Source organism: Formica exsecta, unplaced genomic scaffold, assembly GCF_003651465.1.
Source record: "Formica exsecta isolate Colony F162 unplaced genomic scaffold, ASM365146v1 scaffold826, whole genome shotgun sequence".
Classification (NCBI taxonomy): domain Eukaryota; kingdom Metazoa; phylum Arthropoda; class Insecta; order Hymenoptera; family Formicidae; genus Formica; species Formica exsecta.
In genome coordinates, this window is record NW_021853596.1 from 1,227,992 (window position 1) to 1,255,767 (window position 27,776).

At 40.9% G+C, this 27,776-nt stretch overlaps 1 protein-coding gene across 3 annotated transcripts; it reads right to left on the minus strand.

Moving 5' to 3' along the window:
* Positions 1–1,513: 1,513 nt before the first annotated feature.
* LOC115244611 (dual 3',5'-cyclic-AMP and -GMP phosphodiesterase 11-like) lies at positions 1,514–27,776 on the minus strand. 3 transcript variants are annotated; one of them, XM_029822406.1, is made up of 16 exons: positions 27,380–27,776; positions 20,025–20,129; positions 7,691–7,943; positions 6,827–7,199; positions 6,381–6,764; positions 5,758–6,006; positions 5,568–5,678; positions 5,384–5,481; positions 5,248–5,311; positions 4,932–5,167; positions 4,756–4,855; positions 4,424–4,678; positions 4,236–4,345; positions 3,732–4,137; positions 3,564–3,647; positions 1,514–3,476 (listed from the first exon to the last, which is right to left on the minus strand). In XM_029822406.1, the coding sequence occupies exons 3-16, from the start codon at positions 7,909–7,911 to the stop codon at positions 3,297–3,299; spliced, it is 2,871 nt and encodes a 956-aa protein (XP_029678266.1). In that variant the 5' UTR covers positions 7,912–7,943; positions 20,025–20,129; positions 27,380–27,776; the 3' UTR covers positions 1,514–3,296. The 3 variants fall into 3 exon arrangements, with proteins under 3 accessions (XP_029678266.1, XP_029678264.1, XP_029678265.1); XM_029822404.1 differs by lacking the exon at positions 27,380–27,776 and adding an exon at positions 20,884–22,025; XM_029822405.1 differs by lacking the exons at positions 20,025–20,129; positions 27,380–27,776 and adding an exon at positions 15,755–17,830.

A 27,776-nucleotide genomic window follows, 5' to 3' on the forward strand; every position in this document is an offset into this window, starting at 1 on the left:
CATCCTCGCTCCGATAACGCGGCGCGAAAAGCCGGATTAAAGTTCCTCGGATAAAGCGCCTCGGGGAACATTTGGAGCGTTAATCGCGCCTCTTTTTCGTCGCGACTTCTGAGACGCTGATACCTTCATGACTCGATAATCTATCTCGATGATTGTTTTACAACTTCCTCGGGCGGCTCGTCCGGCGCGCGTCGTCGCGCGAAATCGAAGTGCGATTCTCGCGCATGCGCATATCGCATTAGGTTTAAAAATCCTACTCGTAGGATAAAATATTATTGAATTAACCAATCAAGAAGACAAAGAAATCTTTGCCCCTGATTGGTCAATCAAACGTCACTTTTACGGGTAGGATTTTTGAACATACCCTATAGTATGTACGTCCGGCGCATGCGTAGCATTGCGACCGAACGAAATTCGAATGCGCGACGCGCTATAATGAAGAGGCCGAGGAAAGTCGATCAGCGGATTTCAATCATCGCTCGTACTTGAACCTGGGGTATACCCGGATCTGGACTCGATTTTATTTCAATTCGAATAGTACGTGGATCGTACCGTGGTGAATGAATAAAAAAGAAACTCTGTGCCTGCTATTTGAAAAGGCGCGTAACACAACGCATATTCGTCTTTGTGATTACGTCATCTATTAAAAGCATTTGTGAACAATTAAAAATGTGCTAATCTACTTTTAGGTAAGACGAGTTTTTATACTTCACCATGGCGACTACTACAGACGTCAAAATATCACGAACTAACGTTCAACCGTGGGGCTTTCGACTCTCCGGAGGTGTGGATTTTACATTTCCCTTAACTATCGTCAGGGTAAGATATCCTGTCTCAATATCTCTGCGTGATTCTCGCGCATTATCGTTAAATTATTGTTAATACTTCTTCGACAAGGTGGCCATCGGGGGTGTAGCTCATACAGCTGGCCTGCAAGCGGGCGATGTGATTGTTAAACTGAACGGGGAGCCAATAAATCAACTCACACACGCGCAAGTCCACGATAAACTCGTCGGCGTCGGCAATAATATCGTTCTGTCCATCATACGAAGTCACGAAATCGCGCAACGATACTAGTAATAATATTCTCCTATCGTTAAAGCTTATTCCCCACGAATCACGTCTTCGTCGTATTTGCGTTTCGCAATAATAGTCTTCCGCGAATGAGAAAAAGAAATTGATTCGCATCTTATTGCGATGCGAGAATTGTAACAAGAAATCGAAATAAAATTGTGAAAAAGACCGAACGTTAATTTTTAAGCGAGCCATATGCATATCATATGCTTTGACCCGATCTCTCGCGTACATCTGGCACGCATTAATCGCGACGATCAAGGTCTATTGGTACAATGTTGCGAAACTGTGTCGACGATCAGCCCGCACATCATTAAACGTAATCTATTAATTATCGAGTAGACGCAGCGGGACTTTAGGAAACGCGATAAGGGGTATTTTACATACATATTCGCCATAATTTATTTTCATTTTAATATATTAGATATTGTTCGTGTAGAATATATATATATATATATATATATATGTATATATATAATATATGACTTGCGCGCTATCATCGTTATTATCGTAACGATAGAGGTGCGCCATTTCACGATATAATTTACACAAAAATAACTGTACAATAGCTCTTGCATTCTCCTTTCGAGAGCATACACCCGCGCTATACAGTTACGCGCACACGAGGAAATTTTATCACACTTGTTACATTTTCATCACTTTATCCCACGTTTCGTCGTTATTTGTGGGGGCGACGCAGAACCAAGTACCGCTTGGAGTCGGATATATTAAAGTAAAAAATAAACAAAAAGATCACTTTAAAAATTGCAGGATTAAAGGAACATATAGAGGAAGTCACGCGCTATGATTATATAATAAGTAAACGATCACACATGCGATTACTAAATGCCTAAACTGTTTCTCGTCTTTTCGTAGCCATAGTATATGTGCCAGGTAAATTTGTTGAACGACAAGAATACGAGATTAGTCCCTTCTTATAATCCACAGGCGTCCTGCTTTCCATTTATGATATGATAACAGATACGAAGGCTATCCTGTTTCAGCAAACACATAATGATATGCATGTTTCTCTTGTTATCAAATCGTAGACACGAGTCGTATCTATGATAAGTGTTTAACGTACATTATTTATCATTAAATATTATTGATATAGAAAGTAAAACACACATGAAAAAAATGCTAAACTTTACAATTATAATAAAAGATATATAGGTACTGTCATTTGTTGCTGAATGTTTGTATAATTTATTCTAATAAGATATGATAGCTCCACGCAAAGACGAAAAACAGCTGTTCGGGTCAGGATCGATTGGAGGAATCTATTTTTGAAATAGAAAGCAAAGACAAAGCAACTGAGAAGCCTGGCAGGTACCATGTCTGCCGCAATTAACTTCTAATTAATTAATTAGCATGTGTCACAGACCGTTTAAATTGCTATTTTACCATCTGACCGTAGTCGCAATCGATCTCGATATATATATAAATTTACACTTTGGTATACAAATATATAATCTAATTAGCGCGTATAGGCGCCGTTCCATTCAGTTGTGTCCTTCAGACGAGTCGATTTGTGTCGAAAACTATTGTACAACATATATTTTAGAGCATCAACTCCCTCTCCCTGTCTTCATTCTCTGTCTACATCGAAAGTCTGTCGTAGTAAATATATGTACAATACAATCAGGTACAATAGTAGCGTATATGGAGATTGATCAGTTTAGTTTCTAGGAAGACAAACAGAGAGAAATAGATGGACGAAGGAGGGGGAACGATGGCGAAAACGAAAGGAGGGAGGAGAATTAAGAGACAAGGTAAGACAGAGAGAGAGAGAGAGAACAAAGATCTTTCTCATCGTATTTCGCAAGATTGTTCAATCGACGTATTTATAACTTTTTCGACTTATATGTTAAATATACAGAACAATTTTGATTAAGATACACGAGTTCAACGCGAAAAAGTTGAATGTTTGGTCTATTTGATCAGCAGATCTGTGGAATCCGTAAAAATCTAATTGACGGAAATGAAGTAGTGTAGAGTCTGTTATACATATAAACATTATATATGTATATATGTATGTATATCACCTGTTTCGCGCAGGACACAAGCCCTGATAATTGAGACAAGGAAACCAGTTGCCACTGGAGACGATCTGTAAAAGATAAACTATATCCCGTATTTTTTTCTCTTTTTGACGTAACTGTAGGACGATCACTACGGCTCCGTTTTGTGCGTTCTAGCAATCAATGACGTCAATATAATGACTATTGGTCCGCTTGTTCGCTGGTCTCCTCGTTATCAGACACCGACGTTGACGGCATCCTATCGTGATTTGTGCAATTCTCCGCTTGACACTTGCTCTCAGCGATTTCCAGCCAATGTTGCTTATTCATCCTGACCCCATCAACGAGCGGCACAAGTTTATCCGATAGTTGGGCAAATGCCTATTAAAGTAAACGCAAAGAGTAATAAAATATACGGAAAGACAAAATGTTTTATTAAATGATATCAATTTGTCAGATTATGCGCACCTCGTAAATAGGGAGGCAGATTGAATCGATAAAGCCGACTTGCATCATTGGCAATTGATCCTCTTTCTCTCGATTCATAATATCCTATAAAATACAAATGCGTTCGCATGAAAGAGCGTTTTCAAAACTTATATAAATATATTATGTGTACATATTGATACTACTCACTATAGGCGTAATGTTGAGCGTCCGTCTCTCTATGTCGCCCTGTTCGAAAAACTCGCTACTAACGAGTTCGGCTACTCTTTTCTCGACCTCCCACGGTTTCGTAATCGCGGCCAGATCGCAGACTGTCATCAGCATTCCGCGCAAAAGATCTCGGTGATCACTGTAGGCCCAGTTGTAACTACCACTGCGTGCTATACTAAGGAAAGCGCCACGCTTTCTAAAGTAAACGGCCAAATCGGTTGAGAGTATCGCTTCTTCGAGAACCTTTACTACGCGCGAATATTCTTCCGGTGAAACATTCGATAGAATTTGATTGCCCTGACTGCTCAAGATCATCAGGCATTGATCAAAGTGATGATGTTCCATCGTTGAGGTCGAGTATAGCTGTGCCAATGGCGAAGAGGCTCTGGAAATGATGAAATAGTATTCCAGTATAAGTAAGAAATTTCTCGTAACGAGATGAAAAGCATGTAAATTGATTCAAAAGTAAATAATAGTGCTCACTTTATTTGAAAAGAATTGTTTGTTCCACGATGATCAAGATCGTGACACAAGCAGGCAATGATAAGCGCAAGACATTCGATTTCACCAAAGATCTTCCACCATTGCGTAGCCTAAGAGGACGGAAAAATTATATTCTCATTTCGTAAATAAGAATCTCGATATTGCACTCATTTAAAAAAAGGACTTACTGTCAGAATAGCAAACATCATTTGAGCCACATTAAAGGCGTGTCGCCAATTGTGATACGTAACGTTTCGATAGTTTTTCTTCACACTCTGCAACCAACGACAAAGTACATCGTAATCGATGTGAAACCGTTCGACAAAGTCCAAATCGAGGAACATTCTGAGACACGCGGTGAGAGTCTCGTCATCCTCCATGTGTATATCGTCAAACTTGAAATCGTGCAATTGAAAATGCACCGATGACGGAACTCTTAAATTCTGTTGGCAAAGAATGGATAATAAACGTTTAAAAAATTACAAGATATCGGCAAACAAATAGCTAGAAGCATACCTACCCTCAATCGCTGCGCGTCTTCCAACGACGCCGATGCATGGTAACTCAATACTTCCAAAGTGACGCTCTGTTTCGCCATTGCTATCACAGCCTTCTCATACCTGAGTAATAAGCAAACACAACACATCAGGTTGGACATTCAAAGAGTAAATTCAAGAGATGTACGCATACACTTACATGTGCGTATTATGAATCCCCATCCCGCAGAATATCGCGAACGCCTCGACGAAATTCTCATCATTCTTTGTAAAAAGCAAATCGTCGAATTTATTGATCAACTGAATGACACCGATTATCTGACCGGAGGAGTTCTTGATGGCCATGCAAAGAATTGTACGATGCCTAAAACCGGTACCATCATCCACTAACGGATCGAATCTCGGATCCTCATAAGCGCTTGGTATGTTGACAGTCTATAAACCGCTTTTTTTATCATCTTGAACACTAATATTTTCGCAATCGTGTCGAGATAGAAAAACTGAATGATACTCACTTCACCGGTTGTCGCTACGTAACCCGTGATGCCAACATTAATAGGAAATCTACTTTCAAACGGACTGCAAAAAAAAAGATTTGTAGAATTTATCGAAAAAATAACCGAAATGGTAATTATAAATGCCTTTATTTACCTAGTACGAGAATCAGAATCCTCGCCAGCGAGATCGTTTGCCTCAAAGTCGAAGACACGCGAGAAACTGCCTTTTGAAGCTTTGTGCACGAGCAACACCTGAAAACAATCATGACGTTCTAACACGTTCTCTTTTGCTCATATAAACGCATTTCATTCTCGCAGTAAACGTTTATGTTAATTACCTGAACACGTTGGCATTGAATCAACGATTGCGTATGCGTAAGAATTCTCAAAACCATGTGCTCTATCGTGCTTTGTTCCTCGAAAATCATTCGAGCCAGATCCAATAGAACCTAATGTTAATATGTATTAGACAAAATACAATTATATATCTTCCGTCTCGTAATTCTGATCAATAAAATCGGCATTTACCTGATTTCTTTTCACTTCCAATTGACTTTTCTCGTAAAGCTGCGCGTTTCTTAAGCCGATACCACAGAACTGTAAGTAACCGGCGAAAACCTTTTCGTCCTGCGTTGTGAATTGTCCTTCGCCGCCGAGCTTGTTGATTACCTGTGCTACGCCGATGACGTCACTATTGCAATCTTTAATAGGCATGCACAGTAAGGCACGCGTACGGTATCCCGTTAATGCGTCAATTTCACGATTAAACCTGGAGTCCTGAAACATATTGAAATTATTTTATACACATTATATTAATTACATGTATGTTACATTACATATATGCATATTTCATCAAAATATTCCTGTTATCAAAATATTTCTGTTCGATTTTTTTCTTCAGGAGTAAAAAATTAAATCAAATTATTGTCGTCAATTAATGATAATCAAAATAGAGATAAGAAGTGCATCAGATAAAGTATATATTCGTGCATATTTATTTATATCAGAAACGATCGCATTCCGGATACGCAAATTATCATGATTCATCAAGAATTTCCAATGATTATATATAATAATCGACCAGGTGCAAAACGCATCACGCGCTCTCATTAGATAGAAAAGATAGATAAACAGTAATTCCAAGTCCTTGCCTTATAAGCATCTGGTATATTGACGGGTTCCCCGCTCTCAGCAACGTAGCCAACGATTCCGGTGCCCCAGGGAATTTTAATTTCATCTTTCTTTTCCATCTCCAGCAACGTCGATCTCGAACAAACATCGAAGAGCTTCGACACTAGACATCGGCTCCTCGGATAGGAGGATTGATCGTTACGTTGCGGAACCCCGTTTTCAATGTCGTTCACGGCGTTCTCGTGATTTTCGACATGAGAAGACGACACACTGACGGTGGTACCGCTTCTCTCGCCCTGGACGAGAAACAGTGAGCCGCGATCCGCGTGGAGAAGCGTGCTCACATTCTGCAGGATTTTATGGCACAACGATCTCACATCCAGCTCGTTGCAAATGTCCTTGACCTGACGAAATTAAACGTCTTAAGGATAGAAGCTCGACGATGTACTTCCGCGCAGCTACCTACCAACTCGAAAATGAGATCCTTCTCGTCGAGATGCCTGAGCTCGTGCCTGGATCGTCTCTGAGGTCGATTCGAGTTACCGGATCCGACCTGGGCATTACCCGATTGACCCATCTCACCTGGCGATACGCTCAAAAAGGTCGGCGTTCCGTCGATCGTGTTGACGATCGGTTTGAGAAGGCCCCCTCGTTCAAATTCGTGCGCCGAGATCTTGCGCACGGGTGTCGTGGCTCCCGAACCCCCGGCACCACCACCACGTCCGGAGGACGAGTTGCCGCCGTGAGTCGGGCTGGAGAGCTCCATGCAGCTGCTGGACGACGAAGTCGGCGTCGCGTGTGACACCAGCCACATGTCTACAGTCTGTCGTGTCGCCTTCCTAATGATCCAGAAGTCAAAAACACTAGTAAAAATCTAATAATAGCAATTTTTGGGAATACTTGTCTAAGAATTAAAGTATCACATAAAAAGAAGAAAAAAACTGTACAGCTTTAAAAAAAGAAGATTATTAAATAATAAATGCATACAGCAAAGCGATTCAATTGTCATTTAACAAACGTGATAACGAGTAAAAGATTTGATGATATCGAAGGATCAGTAACGCCCCAGGTAACAAACGCACATGATACGTTATTTAACGTCCAAATAACGTGCGTTTTCTACCTGGGACGAATCTCTTTCGTCTAAATCGTCAATTCAGAGGGAGAATAATACCGTAAAAAGTAATCGTTAACGAAGTCTATGATATCGAAGGGTCAGTAACGCCCCAGGTAACAAACGCACATGATACTTAACGTCCAAATAACGTGCGTTTTCTACCTGGGACTAATCTCTTTCGTCTAAATCGTCAATTCAGAGGGAGAATAATACCGTAAAAAGTAATCGTTAACGAAGTCGGGATGCTCGTCGAGCCAAGCCTCCATACGAGCGTACTCCGGATCGTACACCGTCGACGTCGAGGAGTAATAAGCACCGCTGCCACCGCTGCCGCCACTTCCATCTTGCACCTGTTGCAACATACTCTGGTTGACCATGCCGCTCTGTGCTCCTTGCACCCCCTGTACGCAGGGAGCCGCCGTTTCCGCCGTCATCCTCGGCTCCTCGATGCTCCGCAAGTGCAGGCCTGCATTTATGCCGTTGTATTAATTACAGAATCATTCGTCATTTCATCAAGAACGTTTCGTTTCGCGTCAATCATCGCGATTATCCGTTACAAGTTAGCAATTTAATTTCTCGCTCGCTCACTCTTGCCGAAACGTAACGAGAATTCGAAAACTGTCGAGAACTCTGAGATGAGTTCGTATCAATTATAACAAAGTTTTAATAGAATTGTTAATTTCGTCCGGAGAAGTCTTACAATTGTAACGTATTTCTCATATGGATAGATGCAAGGGAATCGCGAGGAGAAACGCGTTTTCCTTTTCAACGTATTTCGAGGCAACAGTTTATTCGCTCACATCTCTCGACGTAGCGATTCCGTCATGCTTACGCTCATCGCACGCACGCACGACACGACACACCGCGTACGGCTGTGAGAGCGGATATTGCACATCAAAGGAAAACCACATGGTAACGTCATCGTCCCCCCCCCCCCCCCTGTCCCTCGCACTTCTCTGCTGCCCGTCCGACTTGACGCAAAGGTAAGGCGCGCGCTCGTCGTGTCCAAAGTGTAAGATGCATATTTTATTCGTAGGCATATATCGAAGAGTCACACATCGATTTTACCGACCTATATCTCTGGTTCGATCGAAGCCAAATTTTCCCTCTATCAGCTGGGATATTCCCATCGATCGTCGATTCGTATTTTGATATATATACGCGATCCATCTTATCGTGATTGTGCTCCAAATATATCTGATGATTTTTTGATAATACGAAAATGTGTTTTGGGGGAGAAATTATTTCGAAAGAACGGATACTTATCGTGGAAAGAAATTTTTTTCCAAGGTCACAATTTTTTTTCGAAACTTTACGATCGGCGTTTCCTTTTAATAAGTATGATTCTTTTATATAAATGAGTTCCTTTCGCGCGTGACAAGAAGTATTGTATTAAAATGATGCGAGAATAAAGTGAATACTTTAATATTTTATATTGTGCCACATATCATACATTTCGATATAAAATATGAAATATCTTGTAAAAAAGATATCCATTTTTCGTTTATCTAAATCGATATCTTTTCAAAATCCATGCGGGAGTTATGGAGAGATCGTTGGAGGAGCGAAGAGTGGTCTGGCGACCAAATGTAAACGAAATCCGTGGAAAAACACGACACGGATTATACCGGGTAAATTTCCTACGAGACGAGAGCGCGCGTTCTCTTCACGGGTGAGTTGCTGCCGCACGTCGCATTGGTCCTGCTCATTCGAACTGTCGATTATCAACTACCGGCTGATGTCGTATACGTGTACGGATGTCGCCACGATAATCGGCTATAGCGGAGTGTAATCGCGTGAAATATTAGCTTTCTCGGCGACGCAGCGTAATGCAGGACGCTCTGTGTATAACTGACGAATTACCCCGCTGAAAAAGATAATGATTCTCCACACATGATATAACAAATCGAAATCTTGTTCTACATTTTCGAATTTGTTTGAAGTAGGACTATATTTTATCCATTTGTTCCGTGCTACAAGACATACATTAATTTATTTATTTATTTCCATTCATTAATTTATTACGTGATATTAAGATCGATATATTTATATTGCCTAATTGGTATCACACGAGCGGGAAAATCGCAGGAATTTTTTATTGCAGGATTGCAGCAAGGCAAATACGTTACGCAATGTCGCTGCGTTTTTATCAGAATCTTGCAATTCCTCTACAATGTGTCTGCGACGTAGCTATAATTTGCAGAATTCTAATGTTGCTGCAATGTGACTGAAAGATTCTGTATGGGTTAAATCAGTTTGAACTATACATTTTTCTATCCAAACATTATGTTATAGATTGTCTCGTGTTAGAAAAATTTAACCTCCGATAAATTAGATATAAATTATTCTCGATTGACAATATCTTACATAAAAACAGCACGATACACGTGGGTGGGCTGATTTTCCTCTATGTTTCCGTGCTTCCTTTCCCTCTCCTTTTTTCTCTTTCTCTCTTTCTCTTTTTCTTTTTCTCCGGTGTTACTAGCAATTTCGAACTATTCGATTCTTAAACGCGTGCTGAATATCGATAGTCTGCTTAAGTAAGTTACGGATTGTGTGGACGAGCGAGTGCGAACGCGACGTGCATTTTAAAAATCGTTATACGAGGTATCCCTCCCAGAGCGTACACGTCATTTAATCTGCGAATTCTTACCCCAAATTCGAGTAACTTTTTCTATAACGAAAGATATCAAAAAGGAAGATCATTTATTACAAACTCTCAATATCATACGTTTTTGTAATTAAATCTCTATAGAAATTCTGTCAAAGTAAAGTTTACTCGAGAATCTAACTGAAAAAATATAATTATCTTTTTATTCCTCTAAAACTTAATTTTCCAAAATCCTTTCTGTCGCAATCGCATATAATTCGAGACTAACGTGCCTCGATATTTTTATTTAAAAAAAAAAATCGATTCATAAATTTGTTCAAAGAATCCGCGATTCGAAGAAAATTCGTTGAAGGACATCCATTATATGAATGTCCATGAAAAAATCAAACAAGCAAAGTATAAAATAATCGAACGAAAACAAAACAAAAGATATCACGAAGTTTTGCTCAGCTTCCGTATCTCCATACGCGCCTACAATGAATGTTCTTTTTGTTGCGACGCCTTTTTGTGTTGGACGATCGCGATTATAATGAATACACTTTACGTTTAACGAATCCCCGTGAACGTCATTGCTTTCGCTATTCGTCGATGACACACACAACAGGGAACACGATAACTATTAGATATACTACTGGAAGATGATATAAGCCGAACAATTGAAATTAAAGCTTACAAGTCAGCTGATAATCATACGCGTTTTAAAGTTCGATGAAGTTATCTATGCGGCAAAGTTATTCCGATAATGCGTCAGTCGTCGCCTAGAGACATTCGTAAACATTTTCGCTGACTAGTATACTTGAAATTCCTAAAAAAATTAGATGCTAATTTATGCACAATATTGGAAATTGGATGGTTAGCAGTAAATAAACGCATAATTTATCAAGTATTTTCGAATCTTCGCATCTCTCGAAATGATTATTTCGTCTTTCAGATACGTAAACGCTCCTCTTGCTCGCGCGACAGACTGCTATATGTACGAGTACTATATGTACGAAAGGCACAGTTATACAAAAGGCGAACACGCTGGCGTTTCGCACGCTTGTAGCAAACGGCGCGTCGGAAAGCTGAGAAACCGACCGACCGGCCTTCACGCGCCTTCGCCTCGGCCCGAGGCCCGATGGCGCCAAGCTGACCTATCTGCTCGCCACCGATCTGGCCGCAGTCTTACTTTACTTCGACCGATCGCAGGCCGATCAACCATCCGATCGTCGTTCCTCATTATAGGTATCATTAAAGAAATTTTCCCGGAATTACATATTATACGAACGCAAAGCGTGTCGCGACTAATCTAATAAGGAGATTTTATGATACGAGACCTTGAAGAGATGAAGCATGCGAATAATAAAAAGCATATGATCGATTAGTTCGGAAATTAAATTAAATCGGCTATAGATTATTTCGATTTGGCACTTGCCAGGTTGGAAATTGTAAATGTAAACCTGTGCGATAAGAAACGACTTTGCGGTAGCTAATCATTTCCATGTACATACTATTTTTCAGAAAAGCGGAAAGTTGAGTGAAGTTATAAACCGCTAAATCATTTTCTAAGAATCATAAATCTTGTATTCGAGATTTGCATACGGCAAGATGGAAGGACTTGAAAATTGTCGGGAGATCTCTCGCTGTTTTCGTGTTAATCGATCAACGTAATTCGATGCTTTGTTTAGAGAGCGAAATAGAAATCTGGCGGAACCAAATTTAATATGGATTCTTAGAACTGATGACGCAAATATAGCGGACGGACCAGTTTCCCAGAAAGCGGAAGCGATTGAAACCGCGCTTTCCTTGTAACTGAGATCGCGGCAAGGTCGAAGGACTCGAAAGGTGGAAGGACGAAGAGGCGAAAAAAGGATTTATCGTCTTTTGGCCAGGCGTCGATTCCCCCGCGTTCGCGTTCAAATGTATACGTACACCAAGAAAAGGCCGTTGAAACCTGCTCTCGGACCGGTCGCCGGTTCTTCGTTTTCTGACAGCATCACAGACTCTCTTCTCCCTCCACCCGCCAAGTCTGCGTACTTGGTCGTCACTGCCGTCAAGTTCAATGCTACCGTTTTCTTTCAAATCCGCGTATGAAAACGAATTAAATCGATTCGCGATCTTATCTTGTAGTTGTTTGTTCCACTCAAATCTTCGATATGTCATTAATAGCCGCGAAATTAGTAATCGCGTAGCTATCGCTACGTAGGCGGTAGACTCTAATCGTGTCATCTACCCACGCTCTTCAATTTCTACTCTGAAAACGTATCGTGCAAATATCCAGAATATTTCCGGTTCGCTATTTTAAACAGGGATCAATCATCTTTTAAAGCCATTATATATTGTGATGGAACTCTCATTTAAATCTGCGATTAGTATTCTAGACGATCCGCTTAGATCGCGATACACATTTGAGATTTCTTTTAAAGTTCAATCTTATCGAGATTACCGTCATTTCTGCAAAGTTAGCAAAACCTATTTTCAGAATTTCGATATATTTGCTCGATTCTTTCCAAAAGAATCTCGTTGTCGAATTTCCGATATATTTAAGAAAGAGATTTGAAAAATCATCCTAATCTGAAAAATATAGAATGCTGAATAATAAGTAATCAAATAATTATCAAATAACATAAATATCTAAAGTATTTAAAATATATACATAAATGTCTGTCAAGAGTAATGCGACTTGGCTGGACCAACGTTTCTTGTATCCACACTGTAAAAAAAATTGACTGAAACTTCAAACAAAGTGTCTGCCGCTTTTTTGCATCGTCTGAATTTTCGGATCCATTTCAATTTTCAGACAAACTCCTCTAAACTTTCAGAGAAACGACTCTGACGATTAAGACAGATTGTCTGAAATTTCTTTCACAGGGTATCTACTCAAATCTTATAAAAATATTCCCTGATTTCCCCGGTTTTTTGTTCAAAATACCAGGTAAAGAAAATATTTTAAAGATTTTTTGGTGCAATTTCCTAAAATAAATTTTTTTATTGTAAGCGTTTTCTAACGTTTTTCTCTTATACGAAGGAAAACAAAGCCACTTAAGTTTCAAGTGCCAGATTTACAAATGTAATGAAAAAAACTGAATAGCTTTTGTTAAGATAAAAACTTTTAACTTGTATAACATTTTCATTTTTCGTTACTAAAAATTAAAATAAAGAAAATGTACTGTATATTCAATATTTTGTTAAGATATTGAATATATATAAACAGAGTTATACATATATTTATAATATATTTTGGCGGATTGCTTACTGCTTATAGTATAAGAGCAAAATTATCAAAGAGAAAATTTTTTTTTTAATTCCCTGAGTCCCCAATAAAATTCCATGAGAATTCCCTGATTTCTCCAGGTAGAAAAAAAATTCCCTGAGATTTCCAGGTTTTCCGTGTTTTTTCCAGGGAGTAGACACCCTGTTTCAGACATCCAGAAAATTCAGACAAAAATGTGTCTAAATGTATGAAAAATTTTTTACAATGCAAGATTCGAGCGGCATAGCGGCTGAGGAAATTGAAATTGACTCTAGAGGAAGTATGCGGCATTCTTCGCAGCCAGCTTTAATTCCAAGGAGAAGAGGAAACTCCGTCATCGAGCTCCACTTTCGGCATGCGGCGAGGTAAACGTTTGAGCTACGCAAGACGACGGCGACACACGCAGCTATATTAAACTCGACCAACACGTGTGAGCGTGCGCGCGCGTGCGTATCGTCACGTCGTCTCGTTGCAAAAGAGATTCGTAGCCCACACGAAACGATCGACAAGCACGAGATATATCTATATATCTCAGTTTAGAGCGTTACACTTTTCTCGCCTTTTCCCCCGGTTCTCTTCCATCGCATATTTCATAGATATTTCACTCGTACACGTGAAAAAGTTACCCCGTTACGTAAAGTCATCTTGTAAGTCGTGAAAGAAGAGATTACGAGATAATCCAAGTTGAATTGTTTCGCGATTATTTCCGATAAAAAATTCATTTAAATCGCACACGTGGAGCGAAGAAAATATCTAAGGCAAAGAGCAAACGCTCTCGTGACACTTGGAGGAAATTGCACACGAAAATCGCACGTCATCGAGGAACCAACGACGCTTCTTGTAATCCGCCAAGTTACGCAACGAAATAGCGGGAGTTACCTTGGCCAATGCAAATAAGCATCATCGTTATTCGTCTTGTACGATTGCTCCTGCAATCGGTAAGCGTCGCGACCACACGCTCTCACGATCGGTTGCGTGTATTTGGAAGACAAAAACCGAACAAGATCATCTCGACCACATTTCCCTTCCGCGCATTTATACGAAAATTATTATCTCGTCGCGCGTGTGAATCTTTTCTCGTATCGAGATCAGGCCAAGTTTGTTTTAGAAATCGGACAAAATTTCTAAACAATAGCTCAATTTCGACGATAAAAATTGTAAAATCATCTATTGTTTGTTTCTTTTTCGTGTATGAAAACATAGAACGATAAGATTTGGTCAACCGATGACACGGATTGACCATTGTTGTCATTCTTTCGGATAACGGGAGTTGTTGACGCAATTGTCAAATGCGTAAATAAACAGTCTCGTCGATAAATCGCGATATCGGATCGGATCGGAGCGCAAAAGTGCGCGTATCTCTCGTCGCGATGGAAATTCCACTTTAAATTCAAAGGTTATGCGCTTCTCTTGTGCCAAAGATAAGGCGCTTATCATTAACTGTAAATCTTATCGTGACATTAGCATCGTGCCCGATCAAAAATCGGCAACGGCGCGTATTCGTGCACATGATGCAATGGCTTGTCCTTTGCGGGAACGTGCCGATCATTTAATTACAGAAAGAAAGAGAGAGAGAGAGAGAGAAAGCAAGAGATGTCGTCGCTCGTCTCACTTTCCTTCGGTCGCCAACTTTTTATTTTAGACACGATTCTTTAAGATGTATCAGTTTTTTACACGAACTAGCATATATTATGTAGAGCTTAGTTTACATCGAAAAGATAGCGCCAGATTCTCGAGGGTGATAACAAGAAACGAAAACAGCTCAACATTACGCACGTATACATTATGTATCGATGTGCATAAATAAATAAATAAATAAATATAAAAAGAGAGAGAGAGAGAGAGAAATACTTTCTATATAAATATATACATATATTTCTCTGTAACTACAAAGTTCGTTTTACAGATATATTGCCTCGAGAGCGTGTCTACATCGACGATGCAACGCGAAGGTTAACGAGTCCTGCATTTAAAACACGGTATCTCTCCTCCGGATGTATAACGCTACACACGACGCCAAGTTCGTATGGCGTATGCACGGAGATTAAAAAATTTTCGTCAATGTCTTACAATTTAATCCGACCTGCGCGCCCTACGCTATTACGCTATTACGATCTAGGGGTCTTTAATGGGGGCCCATGCTACGCACGACGGAATCACGTTGCCGCGTAATGCACGCACGTCTCAACGCATCGTTGTGCATACAGATGGACGAGAAACATGCGTGCATCCAGACATTGGACCCACCGTTCACGCTTACGGCGAGCGGTACCGACTTTCGAGCTAATTTTGCACATGCGGTGAGATTAGCGACGGTTATAGGATAGGTGAAGGGGGAGAGAGAGAGAGAGAGAGAGATTCGTTAGCGATGAGGAAAGAAAATTATTATTATTAGCGCGGAACGTTTGCGGGTGCAGCTTCGGGATGAACTTACATTGATCGAATATCTTAAGCATCGCTTTCTTCAACTGCATAATCGTGCTGGCGAGCGCGGCGTCGAGGAACAACAATAACAACGACACGAAGCACGATCTCTCCCGTACAATCGTCCGCTCGACCGATCCTGTCCATCGTCGATAAGACGAAACCTTCAAAGAGCCACTGACCGTCGACCGACAACAGGACGCTGCATCTCGCCGCACGACGCGGTCGCGGTCGCTCGGCGGCGAGTCGACATCCTCTCTTTCTTCTCCTTTTGCTTCCTCTAGGTCAGAGCGAGCGCGCGCGCGCACGTGTCCGTATGTACGCGCGTGTGTACGCGCGCTTGTTGCGTGCGTTCGTGCGTGCACGATGCACTCACGCGCGACTGGAGGATACACTGTGTGCGCGCACCACCACCACCACCAATAGCACGCAGCGAGGAAGTCGTCGTCACTTCCGGCGAGCTGGAATCCGCACGATGAATGAACTCGTTCGCATAATCGCACCCTACGTGCGAATTCTATCCGATAACATCGACACGTGGCCGGACTGGGGCTACAGAGAGAGCTTTAAAGTATGATCGACCAAGTGATCGCAGCTGCCTAGTTACGTCGACGCTCGGCGAATATGCTCGTTTCGCTCTGGGAAACCGATTGCAACCCGCCCTGGTCACATCTTATCGCGCCTGATATATATGTATACGCGCGAGTTGCCCGACTCGTTCCGTTCGCGACGTTCGCAAGACGGAAACCGACGACGGAAAAGTCAACTGAATCCGTTACAATCCGTCCAGCTTTAAAGACAATTTTCTAATCGTGAACTCGAGAACGGAGATAGAAAACACACTATTATAAAGTAAACAAGCGCGTAAGATTTCACGCTGCTCGAAAGGCGCGTTTATTCTTCGATGAATTCGATTTATCATGAGATTCCGGAGCTGCCCATACCCTCTTTCCTCTCTCTTTCGCGAGTATCACGCTCGACATGAATCATCGATGTTTTCGAATTCGGGCGAATGTTGTCGAACGAGAGAAATCGCGTTTCATCGTTTCTTTATCGCTTCGTCTACGCACTGATCGCTTTTTTCTCTTCTATTTTTTTTTTTTTGGAAAGTCACATCGTTAAGCGAGCTTTGGAAAAATGAACCGTGCACGGCGCAAAATTCGCTGCTTCGCGAGTTACGAGACACTCGCGCGATGCATCGAGAACGCACGTGGCGAGCTGCACGCAAGTTTAGTCGCGACTGTTACGAGCCTGATCGAGTGGAGTGGAGTCGAGTCGAGTTCAACCGAGTCGTGGTGCGGCGCGTTGTGACGTTCCGAACCCTAAGAGGGGGAAGAAAGAGAGAGAGAGAGAAAGAAAGGGAGAGAGGGAAGGAGACAAAGTTTCTAATTCCGATTAACACCGTACTGCACCGTATTTTCAGGGTAAATCAAATTATCGAGCGTAATCAGAAGACGAGATGTTGCGAACTTATCGGAGAAACACGAACCGCATCAGTGTATAACATGTGACACCGAATGACAAACGAAAATCACCACATGGAGCATGAGCCGTATTCGTGGAAAAAAAGTTTTGTCGATCTCTAGCGAGCTGACATGAGATAAATACCACTTTTTATCTCGCTCTCCATTGTACATAATACGCTTGCATCGTCACATTCGTGCGATAAGTACGCGCGTGTACGAATGCGTGTTACCCGTGCACGCGTCACCAGATAGAAGGAGGGAGAAGAAGAATGGGAGGCAGAGATAGAGAGAGAGAGAGAGAGGGAAAATTAAAGAAGCGTCCATACCAGCCAAGACCTCGTTATATAGCGAGTAGTCACATCTCCCACTTCTTCGTTCTATTCGGAAGACAGAGAATAGATGCGGATAGATTTATCTAAGGCTACGACGTTTTCGGACAACGCGATACGTTATGTCTGCATTTCATTTTTATCCTTTCAAGACTTCTCATCGCTCATCGCAGCCATATTGGATTACAACGTCGGAAGCGAAAAATTGTATAAATCTCTTTCTTACGCCAGAGGCGTCGAAATAAATCAGGTTCTTTTTTCTCCCCGCGACGCTCGCGTAAATGATTAAGAAAGGCCCGCAAAAAAAAAAAAAAAAAAAAAAACCGTAAATTACTCGCTGCTCGCGGATTTAAGGTGGAGGAAAAAAAAAAATCGTCTTTAAACCGAGAGACAAAGCGAGGCTAGAAGAGACGCGGCACACGCTTCTCCTCTCTGTTACTCGGTAAACTTGCGTGCGATAAGCACGCGTGAGCGTGCCGTGCCGATGCACGTACGTACATACATACACGTTCGTGGTATCGCACGGTACACATCGAGATAAGACTCGGCATGAGTTCAGCGCGTCAGCATCAGAGCCGAGACGAGAGAGCGAGAGTTCTTCGAGAGGAAGAAACTCGCGGACGAAAAGACACTCGCGTTTTGCGATTACAAATGTCGCTACGACACGTTTAGCTGCAATCATCGTCGACGAGTCGATTCGAAGAAACATCCTTTATCCGCGCCTCTCGGCGAAGAGTTCCGCCCGTCATTAAAGCCGAACAACACTGTGGCTGCGCGCAGCTCGCGAACAGACGGATTTCTCTTCGCGGATGATACGTTTCGCGAGAGCAACGGTCGCGACTCTCTCCTCCTCTAATCGCGCGTCGAGACTCGCCGAGGAATATGTATACTTCTCGCATTCGTAAATCATCGCGTCGTTTATATTCTTTTTTTCCGCATGTATCATCCGTTTCTCCGATGATTCAGCAATGACTTACCCGCAGAATCGACTCGACAAACAGAACGGATTCTAGATGTATCGAGACTGACTAACATTCTTGCATGATCATTATCTCAACAGTCATAATTGACGCAAATATTTTTATCGCGCTCACATTCCGGCTGGCTTTCCTCTACGTACGTGTTGTTTCCCTCTCCTCTTTTTCACGTTTCTTCCGTTTATTATGGTAATTTATTTATTGCAATTTTGACATGTATTTTCTTTGAGGGAAAGTTTTGGAAATGACGGTGAATCTGATCCTTTACGCGATATATCGCAGATATCATCGTAACCTTGACCGATCCACGCTCGTGCTTTTCTCGACATTAACACGGTCGCTCAATTCCTATGATAATCCCTTGCTCTATCCGCGCCTGTCACGACCGAAGAAACAATCTCTTCATACGAGATTCTTTCATCTTTTCCATCTTTTTCCTCATCTGCCTGCGTGTTCCGCCCGAGACACGTCAGACTCCTACATTTGTGAGAGCGGAAAGCCGTAACCTTCGTAAATTAGCGGCATCCTAATTGACGTATCCGTTCGCCTAGACTTTCCGCACTGTGTAAAGACGTAGCGACTGCCAACTATGAGAATAATGAAGCAGAATGAATCGGATTGCTCGCCGGACGTCAAAAGAAGCTTTTAATCAAAAGTGGAACTTGAGCAAATAAGAAATATAACTCGAGCCGACTAATAAAGCTAAGGTAATACAAAGATTATTAAAACGTCAACAAAGCAGACGAAGATTTGTCAGAGGCGTAAATAAAGCGAGGAATCTCGTGTAAAGCGTTACTGTTGGGCGTTATTCGTTAGGGAGAAAAAGAGAGAGAGAGAGAGAGAGAGAGAGAGAAAGAAAGAAAGCTGCGGTGAAGATTCAGGATTAGACGTGCCGGGTCAATGAGTCTGGGTCAAACGAGCATGCGACTCGTATCGAATTAGCTTGTCGCACTGAAATTGACCTCCAGGCCAATTCCATGATTCACGTTCGTACACGCGTGTCGGTACACGCCATATATAGGGTAATTCGTAAGTTTTACCTAGCAAGAAGGAGAATAAAATATCGTAATTCGCGTTAAATGATTTATTTTGTAATATAAAATAATCTTACGATCCTCCCTATTGATGAAAATTTGCATCCATTCTCTATCGAATGCGAGATTGTTGTAGCGTGCGGGCAAAAAAAAAAAAGCTAATTTATCTCGACGCATGGCGCGAGAGAGAAAAAAACCGATCATGCGATTTCTCGCTACTGACAATTACAATTCAATATGACTTTGCGACCACTGGAGGTCGCTTAACAACTGCCTTTTGTCGAAATTCCAATTCAATTTCATTCTTCGTTTTATTTACGCTCGCACGGACAAACGCTCTTCGTTCAATTGTCGGATAAATCGGCGCGTTCGTTGACGCGTCAAGAAAGAAGCGACGTCGGCTTGGAAATTCGCCAATGGACGAATTTTCGAAAAAAAAAAAAATAATAATAATAATAATAATAAAGGACTTACCCGGCTTCCTGCGGGAGCTCCAAAGCACGGGGGGATGCGCGGATGCGGCGACGGCAGCGGCGGGGGTACCGCCGGAGGCAGCCAGCTTGACTGCGTTCCGCGAACCTGATAGACCGTTTGTTTGCACAGCCTCGCTGGTTATCGGATACGCGAAATGTACGGCGGATAATTTTTCTGTAGCGATTATATACAATTAATCGAGAATTAAAGACATCGAGGCGTGGGGGCGAGGGGGAAGGGGAGGGGAAGGAGAAACATCTTGTAACGCGAGAGAGTGCAATATCTCGAAAGCGCTGGAATCAAGACGGAACATCGCTGTCACGAGGGAGGGAAAGGATGGAGAGGGAAGGGGAGGCCATTATCGATGGCTCATTAAAACGAGTACAACGCAAGCAATACGAAGCAATACGACGCTTCGCTCGGTATTCGGTTTCGCTGTCGCGAATGATAAAGTGACGCGAGGACATTGAATCGCAGGTGTCGCGCAGGCAGATTCTTCGTCGAGCGAATTGATAATTTTCCGCACGATTATTTGCCATTTCTATACAGGACTGAGAGACTTCAATTTTACAGTGGAGAAAATTTCCCAATGATATATCCCCGGAAAGATAAGATTCGCTTCGGGTCTCACGGAACGACTACTAGCTGTTACAGGTTGAGAATACTTAACGGCTACTGCCAAGTAGGCTACGTTGTGTGTGAGTAACGAGCACGCGGCGGAAGGAGACGTGCGTAATGACGAGCACAGGAAGAGAACAACTTGTGCATTTTAATTGTGCCTTACAGATCGTATCGTTTTTTTTCTTTTTTTTTTCTTTTTTTTTTTTTTTTAAATAAAAATCGCGTTCATCAAACTTACAAAATCCGTCCGGTTGCTCCTCGATTTCAGGACTAGACGAGGTAGCGCAGCTGCAGGTGCACGAACAGAATAATCTTCTCCTGCCGTCACCCTTCCCCTTGGCCAGATAACGACACTGTCGTCCACGAATAGCCATCGCGTACGTAAAGGAAGACGTGGAACGTCGTCGCGCGGGGAAGGTACCCGACGAGGATACCCGTCGAATGAGGAAAATCGTAGGGTGCTCGCGGATGGCCGGTTGAATTCACGGTTGAATTAACCTTGAGTGGCTACGGGATTGGTAGCAGGGGAAAACGATATGCGTGCTCCGACACGATTCCTCATACGACAACTATATACGCCCATATATCCGTTACTTTCTATATATCCCACGGTCGATACCGACCTCGGCGTCTCGTCTCTTACGACGTTCATTCGACGATCGTTAACTAATACGATCGCCAACCGATACGTGCATTAAACTTCCGGTCTGCGCCTCCGCATCTCATCGGCTTAATGGCCAGTGTCGCGCACGCTCCAAACGTTATTTTTGGCGTCACTTTGGGACGACTAACCGTTTCGATTACGCAAAAGGACGATAAAGCGATTGTATCTAATATAAAACGCCCTTGGATTACCACATGTATGTATATATATATATATATAGATGTATCTCGAGGGAAAAAAAACTGCTAACTCGCGTACATTTTATTCGAACGACACTCCTTTCTCCGTAACGATATCACAATTTCATTATCTTTCGACAGATATCTTTCGTTACTTTTCCGTTGGCCCGGTCTACGTTTATTCGCTCTAGATTCGATCGTCGTTCTCGATGAACAACGAGCGATAAGCAAGATTAATCGAAGAGCTTTCGAGGGCTAAAAGATGTTTGCTCCAATTTTCCTTTGTAACCCACGAATCTCCGATCATGGTTAAATCATGTAATGTGTCTTATGAAACGTATGCAAGCTAGAATCGATCGACATGCACGCAAAATCCATAAATATTAATTTGATTATCGTGTGCAGTATTTTAAGAACTCATTTTACCGAAGGCCAGCGCGCCTCGTGTCATATTGTAATCCTCGAGATTTGAACATACAGGGTGCTGTATTTCTCGCGCACGTCTTTTAATAATAAATAATGTACAAGAAATAAAAACATCCTGAGTCCTGAGAGTTATATATCGTATTTATTAGATTCAAACTTTAACTCTTAGAAACAGAGCGAAATAATTATCGTCACGTTTTTTTTTTTCCCCTTGAAAAACATTTATTATTCGATTTTTCCGAATTTTCAAACACAAATGACAACGCGAAAGAACCAATATCCCCGAGCATGGCTTGCGACATATTTACGTTATCATATCGATCGTTCCTTCGGCAAATAACAGCCACGTATCGTAAGTGACACTTGGAAACGCGCGCGCACAACGGAATATGTTATATATCAGGTTTATAAAATGCGCATACTGACGATCTCGATATGATCATTAAGAAATGATTAACTCTTATTGACATATAAAGGTAATTAGTAATATAACTGGTATCGAAGTGTCGTTCCAAGATAAGATCATTCAAAGATCCGCGATCGCGGCACGCAGATGTGGAGACGGAAGCGTATATAAAGGCATAGAATCATAATGCATATTGTGCCTACGCATTATTGGCCATTTACGTAATAATAAGCATCGATATAGTTGTCCCTTGTATACGTTATAGATAGAGTTCAATAGCACCCGATAAGCTAGCTCGGCAAGCTCCTTGTCCTTGGCTGCAACCTCTTTGCCCTCCTTTTGCTTCGGTTCGGTAGCGATTCTTTAGGAAGAGGATTTCCTTCCTCTGGATTCGTCACTGCGCTTATCACATCCGTGTATTTTTGCGGTTGTCGCGTCGCAGAGGCGAAAAATTTCGGCGCGAAGCAGAAAGCACGGAAGAAAAAGAAAGAATCTATTGAAATTGAGAATTAGTGAAAAAGGAAAGGCCAGTTGGAGCCTGGACGCGGTATTTATAGCGTAATAATTGTATACTGTTTTAATAAATGATATTAATACATATAATATAAATTAATAAATCAAACGTTTCGGCTCCTTATCAATGAATGTAATCAAAATTCAGCACATAAAAAAGACATTGTGAGGCGGAGTAATAAATAAGAAACGCAACGACAGATTCATAACAATGGTACGACGGTGTTACAGTGTATGCGCTTACAACATTTTCATGGTTCGTAAATGACAATCTGATTAAAAAATTCCTGCATAAGTCGGACTCACTCCACAGACGCTCGATTTTTTTTTGTAGACGGTTTAATGATCGACTTTCTGCGGAAATTTTTTAATCAGACTGTCATCTGCGAACCATTAAAATGTTGTAAGCGCATCGTAACATTGTTATGAATCTGTCGTTGCGTTTCTTATTTATTACACCGCCTCACAATGTCTTTTTCATATGCTGAATTTGCATTACATTCATTGATAAGGACCCAAAGTGGTCCGAAACATTTGATTTATTAATTTATATTATATGTGTATATTAATATCGTTTATTAAAACAGTATGCAATTATTACGCTATAAGTACCACGTCCAGACTCCAACTGGCCTTTCCTTTTTCACTAATTGATATTTATCATTTGAGCCTTGTTTTTTTTTAATTTTATTGTTGTAAATATTCCTATTTATTCGTAGGATATCTCAAAAAATTGAAATGACTTTTGAATGATTTTAATCATTTGGAATGTTTTTTAGAAATCGATTTTTCTTTAACGAGAATTTGGTGTGTGTGAATAGAAGATTCTAATAATTTTCAAATTACAACTATAAAAAAAGAAAAAAATTTTTCACGCATTAAATTTTCATAAATCAAAAATATTCTTTATTCGTTTTGATAGAAATTTATTTTAATAGAAAATATTCAATTTAAAATTTTTATCTATAATTATAAAGATATATGACATACATACACGATAAAAAAGATAGAATATTAGAAAGAAATAACGATTATGCGATAATCTTCTTCGCTAAAAAAGAATCAATTTCAAACTGATCAATGAATATATCATTAAAGGGCTCATCCGAGCTTTGTGGGATATCCTATATATAGAGTTACCTGAAATCATTTTCTATGACAAGAAAAATAAATACGTATTTTTCTTGTATATATAATCTCACTATACATAAATCTTTTATCTCCGTCATAAAAAACGGAAACGCAACGTGAAGAAATACGCGATAAAGTTCGCGATTCGCCTCGTGTACTTAGTCGACTAAACATCAAAGCAGCTATGTAACATTTCATTTTTATTCGTATTACTTTGCAGTAAGTTTCCTTTAAATGCATTTACATAACGACGAGAGATCAGACGAAATATTAGATTTATAACAATGTTATTTTTTTGTATAATGTAAATGAAACTTTTTATTTTTTATATTTTTATAAAATGATATATATATTTTATATATATTTTTTCTCCATTCTCTCTCTCTCTCTCTTTATAGAGACATAGAGCTAATTGGCGACAGTTTTTATTTATATAATTTACTTCACATATGATATATTTCCGCTAGATGCGTTATCAAAATACTATCCAGTTCGTAAGTATGCCACAATCTTTCAAAAAGGTTGGAAACCGCTGCGATAGTATTTATCGAATGAGTCGCCGTTTGTGCTTTTGTGTGTGTGTGTGTGTGTGTACGCGCGCGCGCTCAGTGCGAGCATCGCTTTCTTTTTCACTGAACACGCGCTATCTTGGTCGACTTCGAGAGTGTCAACTTTCTGTTAGCCAGTCATAGCACGTTCAAACACGTATTAGAAATCTCACGGTGGCTCATCGTCGATCGAAATGTCCGACTTTCGCGTCCACGAGGACCAAAACGACTCGTTAATTTCATACATACAAATTTCACAGAGATACGAGAAATGATGTTCCGAGGTCGGGCAGATAAAAATGGGTAAAAAGCGATAATGTGTTTTCCGTCCAATACCCGCAGATAAGGTTATCGCATTCGAATCACAAGTGGTTCCCTCGCTCGCAACCCGCGCAGCCTATTCCACTTAATTAAAGCGCGACTGAAAAAAATGGTCTACTTTTTTTTTCGACTTGCACTACTTTACGCTTTCAATTTTTCCCTCTTTTTCCATCTTCAATAATAGAATAAAGGATTAAATAAATAATTTATAAACGCATCTCGTTTTTGGCAAAAAAAAACTATAATGCAATTACAAAGATAAATAAGAAAACAAATCATTTGGATTACGTTCTAAATAAATACTTTTTATTCGCCTATCGATCGCGGAATTTGAGTAAAATTTGATAGTTAAGAGCCCAATCTATTTTAGTATAAACAATTAATTTGTAGAAATTATTTTTTTGAAAAATATTACAAATTGATCTTTTTGTTTTGACGTTTTACATTAAGTATATTTTTATTGATCTTTAAACAGTACATCAGTATTTTTTTAAATTTTGGACATATATTTGATTTTTTTTTTTTTTTTGTTCAATACGAGCTTCTGTGCGTAGCATGTTTAAAAATGACGATATAATATATACTGCTCTTCGTGTAATTGTCTGAAATGACAAAAACTCGATTTTAAGATTTTTTGGGGATACTTAATCTAATGTCATTAGAAAAAATTGAAAAATAAAATTAGATATTTTAATTGTATTGAAATTTTCTTTATTTCTTGAAGATCAAAAAAAAATATCAGATATCAATTTTTCAAATTCTAATTAGTTTCAATATCTCAAAAATATCCTACGGAATAAAACTGGAGTCTTTTTCATTTCAGACAATTAATCTTTTAATTTTTATTATATTTCACCATAAATAAAAATTTTAATCTAATAATTTTAAATAATATATTTTTTTAAATAATTATATAAATTTATTTTATTTGGCCAAAATTTATTTGGTCCATGAGAAGCAGCATATCACGCCGTCATTTTTAAACACGCCTCGCGCGAAGATTCGTATTGAACAAAAAAAAAGCTAATATCCAAGATTAAAAAACATTGATATACTATTTAAGCATCAATAAAAACATATGTGAAACGTCAAAAATATCAGTTTCTATTTTCCAAAAAAAGAAAGTTCATAAAAGTCATCAATTTTTCATATTGCTATAGACCGGGCCCTTAAATCGCGTGCTCTTGAGTAATCGCGATGACTTGACGGAAGACGGCAACGATATAGCCAATCGACGCTGTAGGCCGTTTACCGGCAGGAAATAATCAGTCGGATCCCGCGCAACGTACGTTGCATGTTAACCTTGCACTTGTAACAATATTGCGCATTTCGTGCGACGCCTCCGACTTCGCGTAGCTTCGTTCGCGCCGAGCGCACGACGCTCTATATACGATATACTTTATCGCGGTATCTCGTCCATCGTACGTATTAATGCCCCGTACGCTACATATATTAAATGAAAACAGTCGTTGGTCTGTTGCGATGTTTCGCGCTAGGGAAGAAGAACGCGCGAGACCAGATAGATAACGGACGCTGTTAATTTCGCTCGTTTATCTCCTCGCGATAGTTTCGAGCTTATGCAATTTTGCAACGACCGTTATTAACGACAGCAAAACTAATTACCACGAGAGGATGCATTATTCCCTTTTTTTTTTTTTTCTTCTCGCATCTTATTATTTTCCGCGCGCGCTTGGAAGAACATAATATGTATATCACCTTTGTTTCCGGAGTAATAAAATGTAGGTATCCGCGCTCTTGTTGGAACGGAGAATCTCGCTCTTCGGGAGCGCGCGTTCCCCGGTTCAAGGGTACCGGATACCCGGGGCGTGGTATCTTAGCTTTGCATGAGAAAGAAGCTTCGCTACATTTACCTGTACATTATATATGTCCAGGTGTTTCGAGGTGGTCGACATGTTTATACGGAACTATAGCGCACCGCGTGATGCGCGAGAATAAAGCGGATATATTTTTAACGCCGCTTCAGCATCTTTCTCGAACAAAGAATACTCGAACGCGCGCAATTCCACGTCGATACCGGGAGAGAGAGAGAGAGAAAGAGAGAGAAGAGAGGAGCCTACATAAATAACGCATTCTACCGTAATCTTTAACGATGCGAGCGAGTCAGAAATTACAGCGCGGAATATTTTAACAGATCTTAAGCCGTACAGTTATCTCTTTGCGTGTATAAATAATAAAAATGCGATGTAAAAATATAATATGGTATAAAATATCACGGCGACGTGTCACTTGACTGCGTCGCGACACTTTGAGAGACGCGCGTTTTATTCTCCAGCAAACTTTATTTTACACACGCATCGAAGTAAAATCACATGGGATAATATACCGCGCTCCCGTCTCGTCTCTTTACCTCTCGTACCTATCTCTCGCGGTGTCTATCTCGCTTCTCGCATACGCCGTGTAGACACATTATCGTTATTTTTACAAAATATAAAAGTATCATATAGCCGTTTGGGCGCCAATCGTAGTCGCAATCGTGATCCCTATATCGTAACGCGCAACCGCGAACTAACGGCGTGCGGACGTACCTTTTCGAGACAAAAACGACGTTGCGGTAGCGGAGGTTGCGAGGTCGTACCCTCGTCGGTGAAATTCCAATCGACTTCCGTGAGCCGGGATTCCAAACGAGAGTCTCTCTCTCTCCCGATCTTCGTGTTGCGCGCGTCCCCGGTACACACGTCGCGACGTTTCCACGAGAACGGTAACGGTCGAATTTTTGAGAGCCGAGACCGAGACGCGCCGATCGCGGCTCCAGTGAAAAGAAAAAGGACGGAAGGAGGCAGCGTCGACGCCTGTCGTTGGCGCGTCCTTGGCGCGGCGCGTCGCGTCGCGTGGCGTGGCGTGGCGTAGCGTGGCGTGGCGTGGCGCTTCCACCAGCTTCCACGGCGGACTGCCTGCACCGGACTGCACTGTCTGATAAACCGA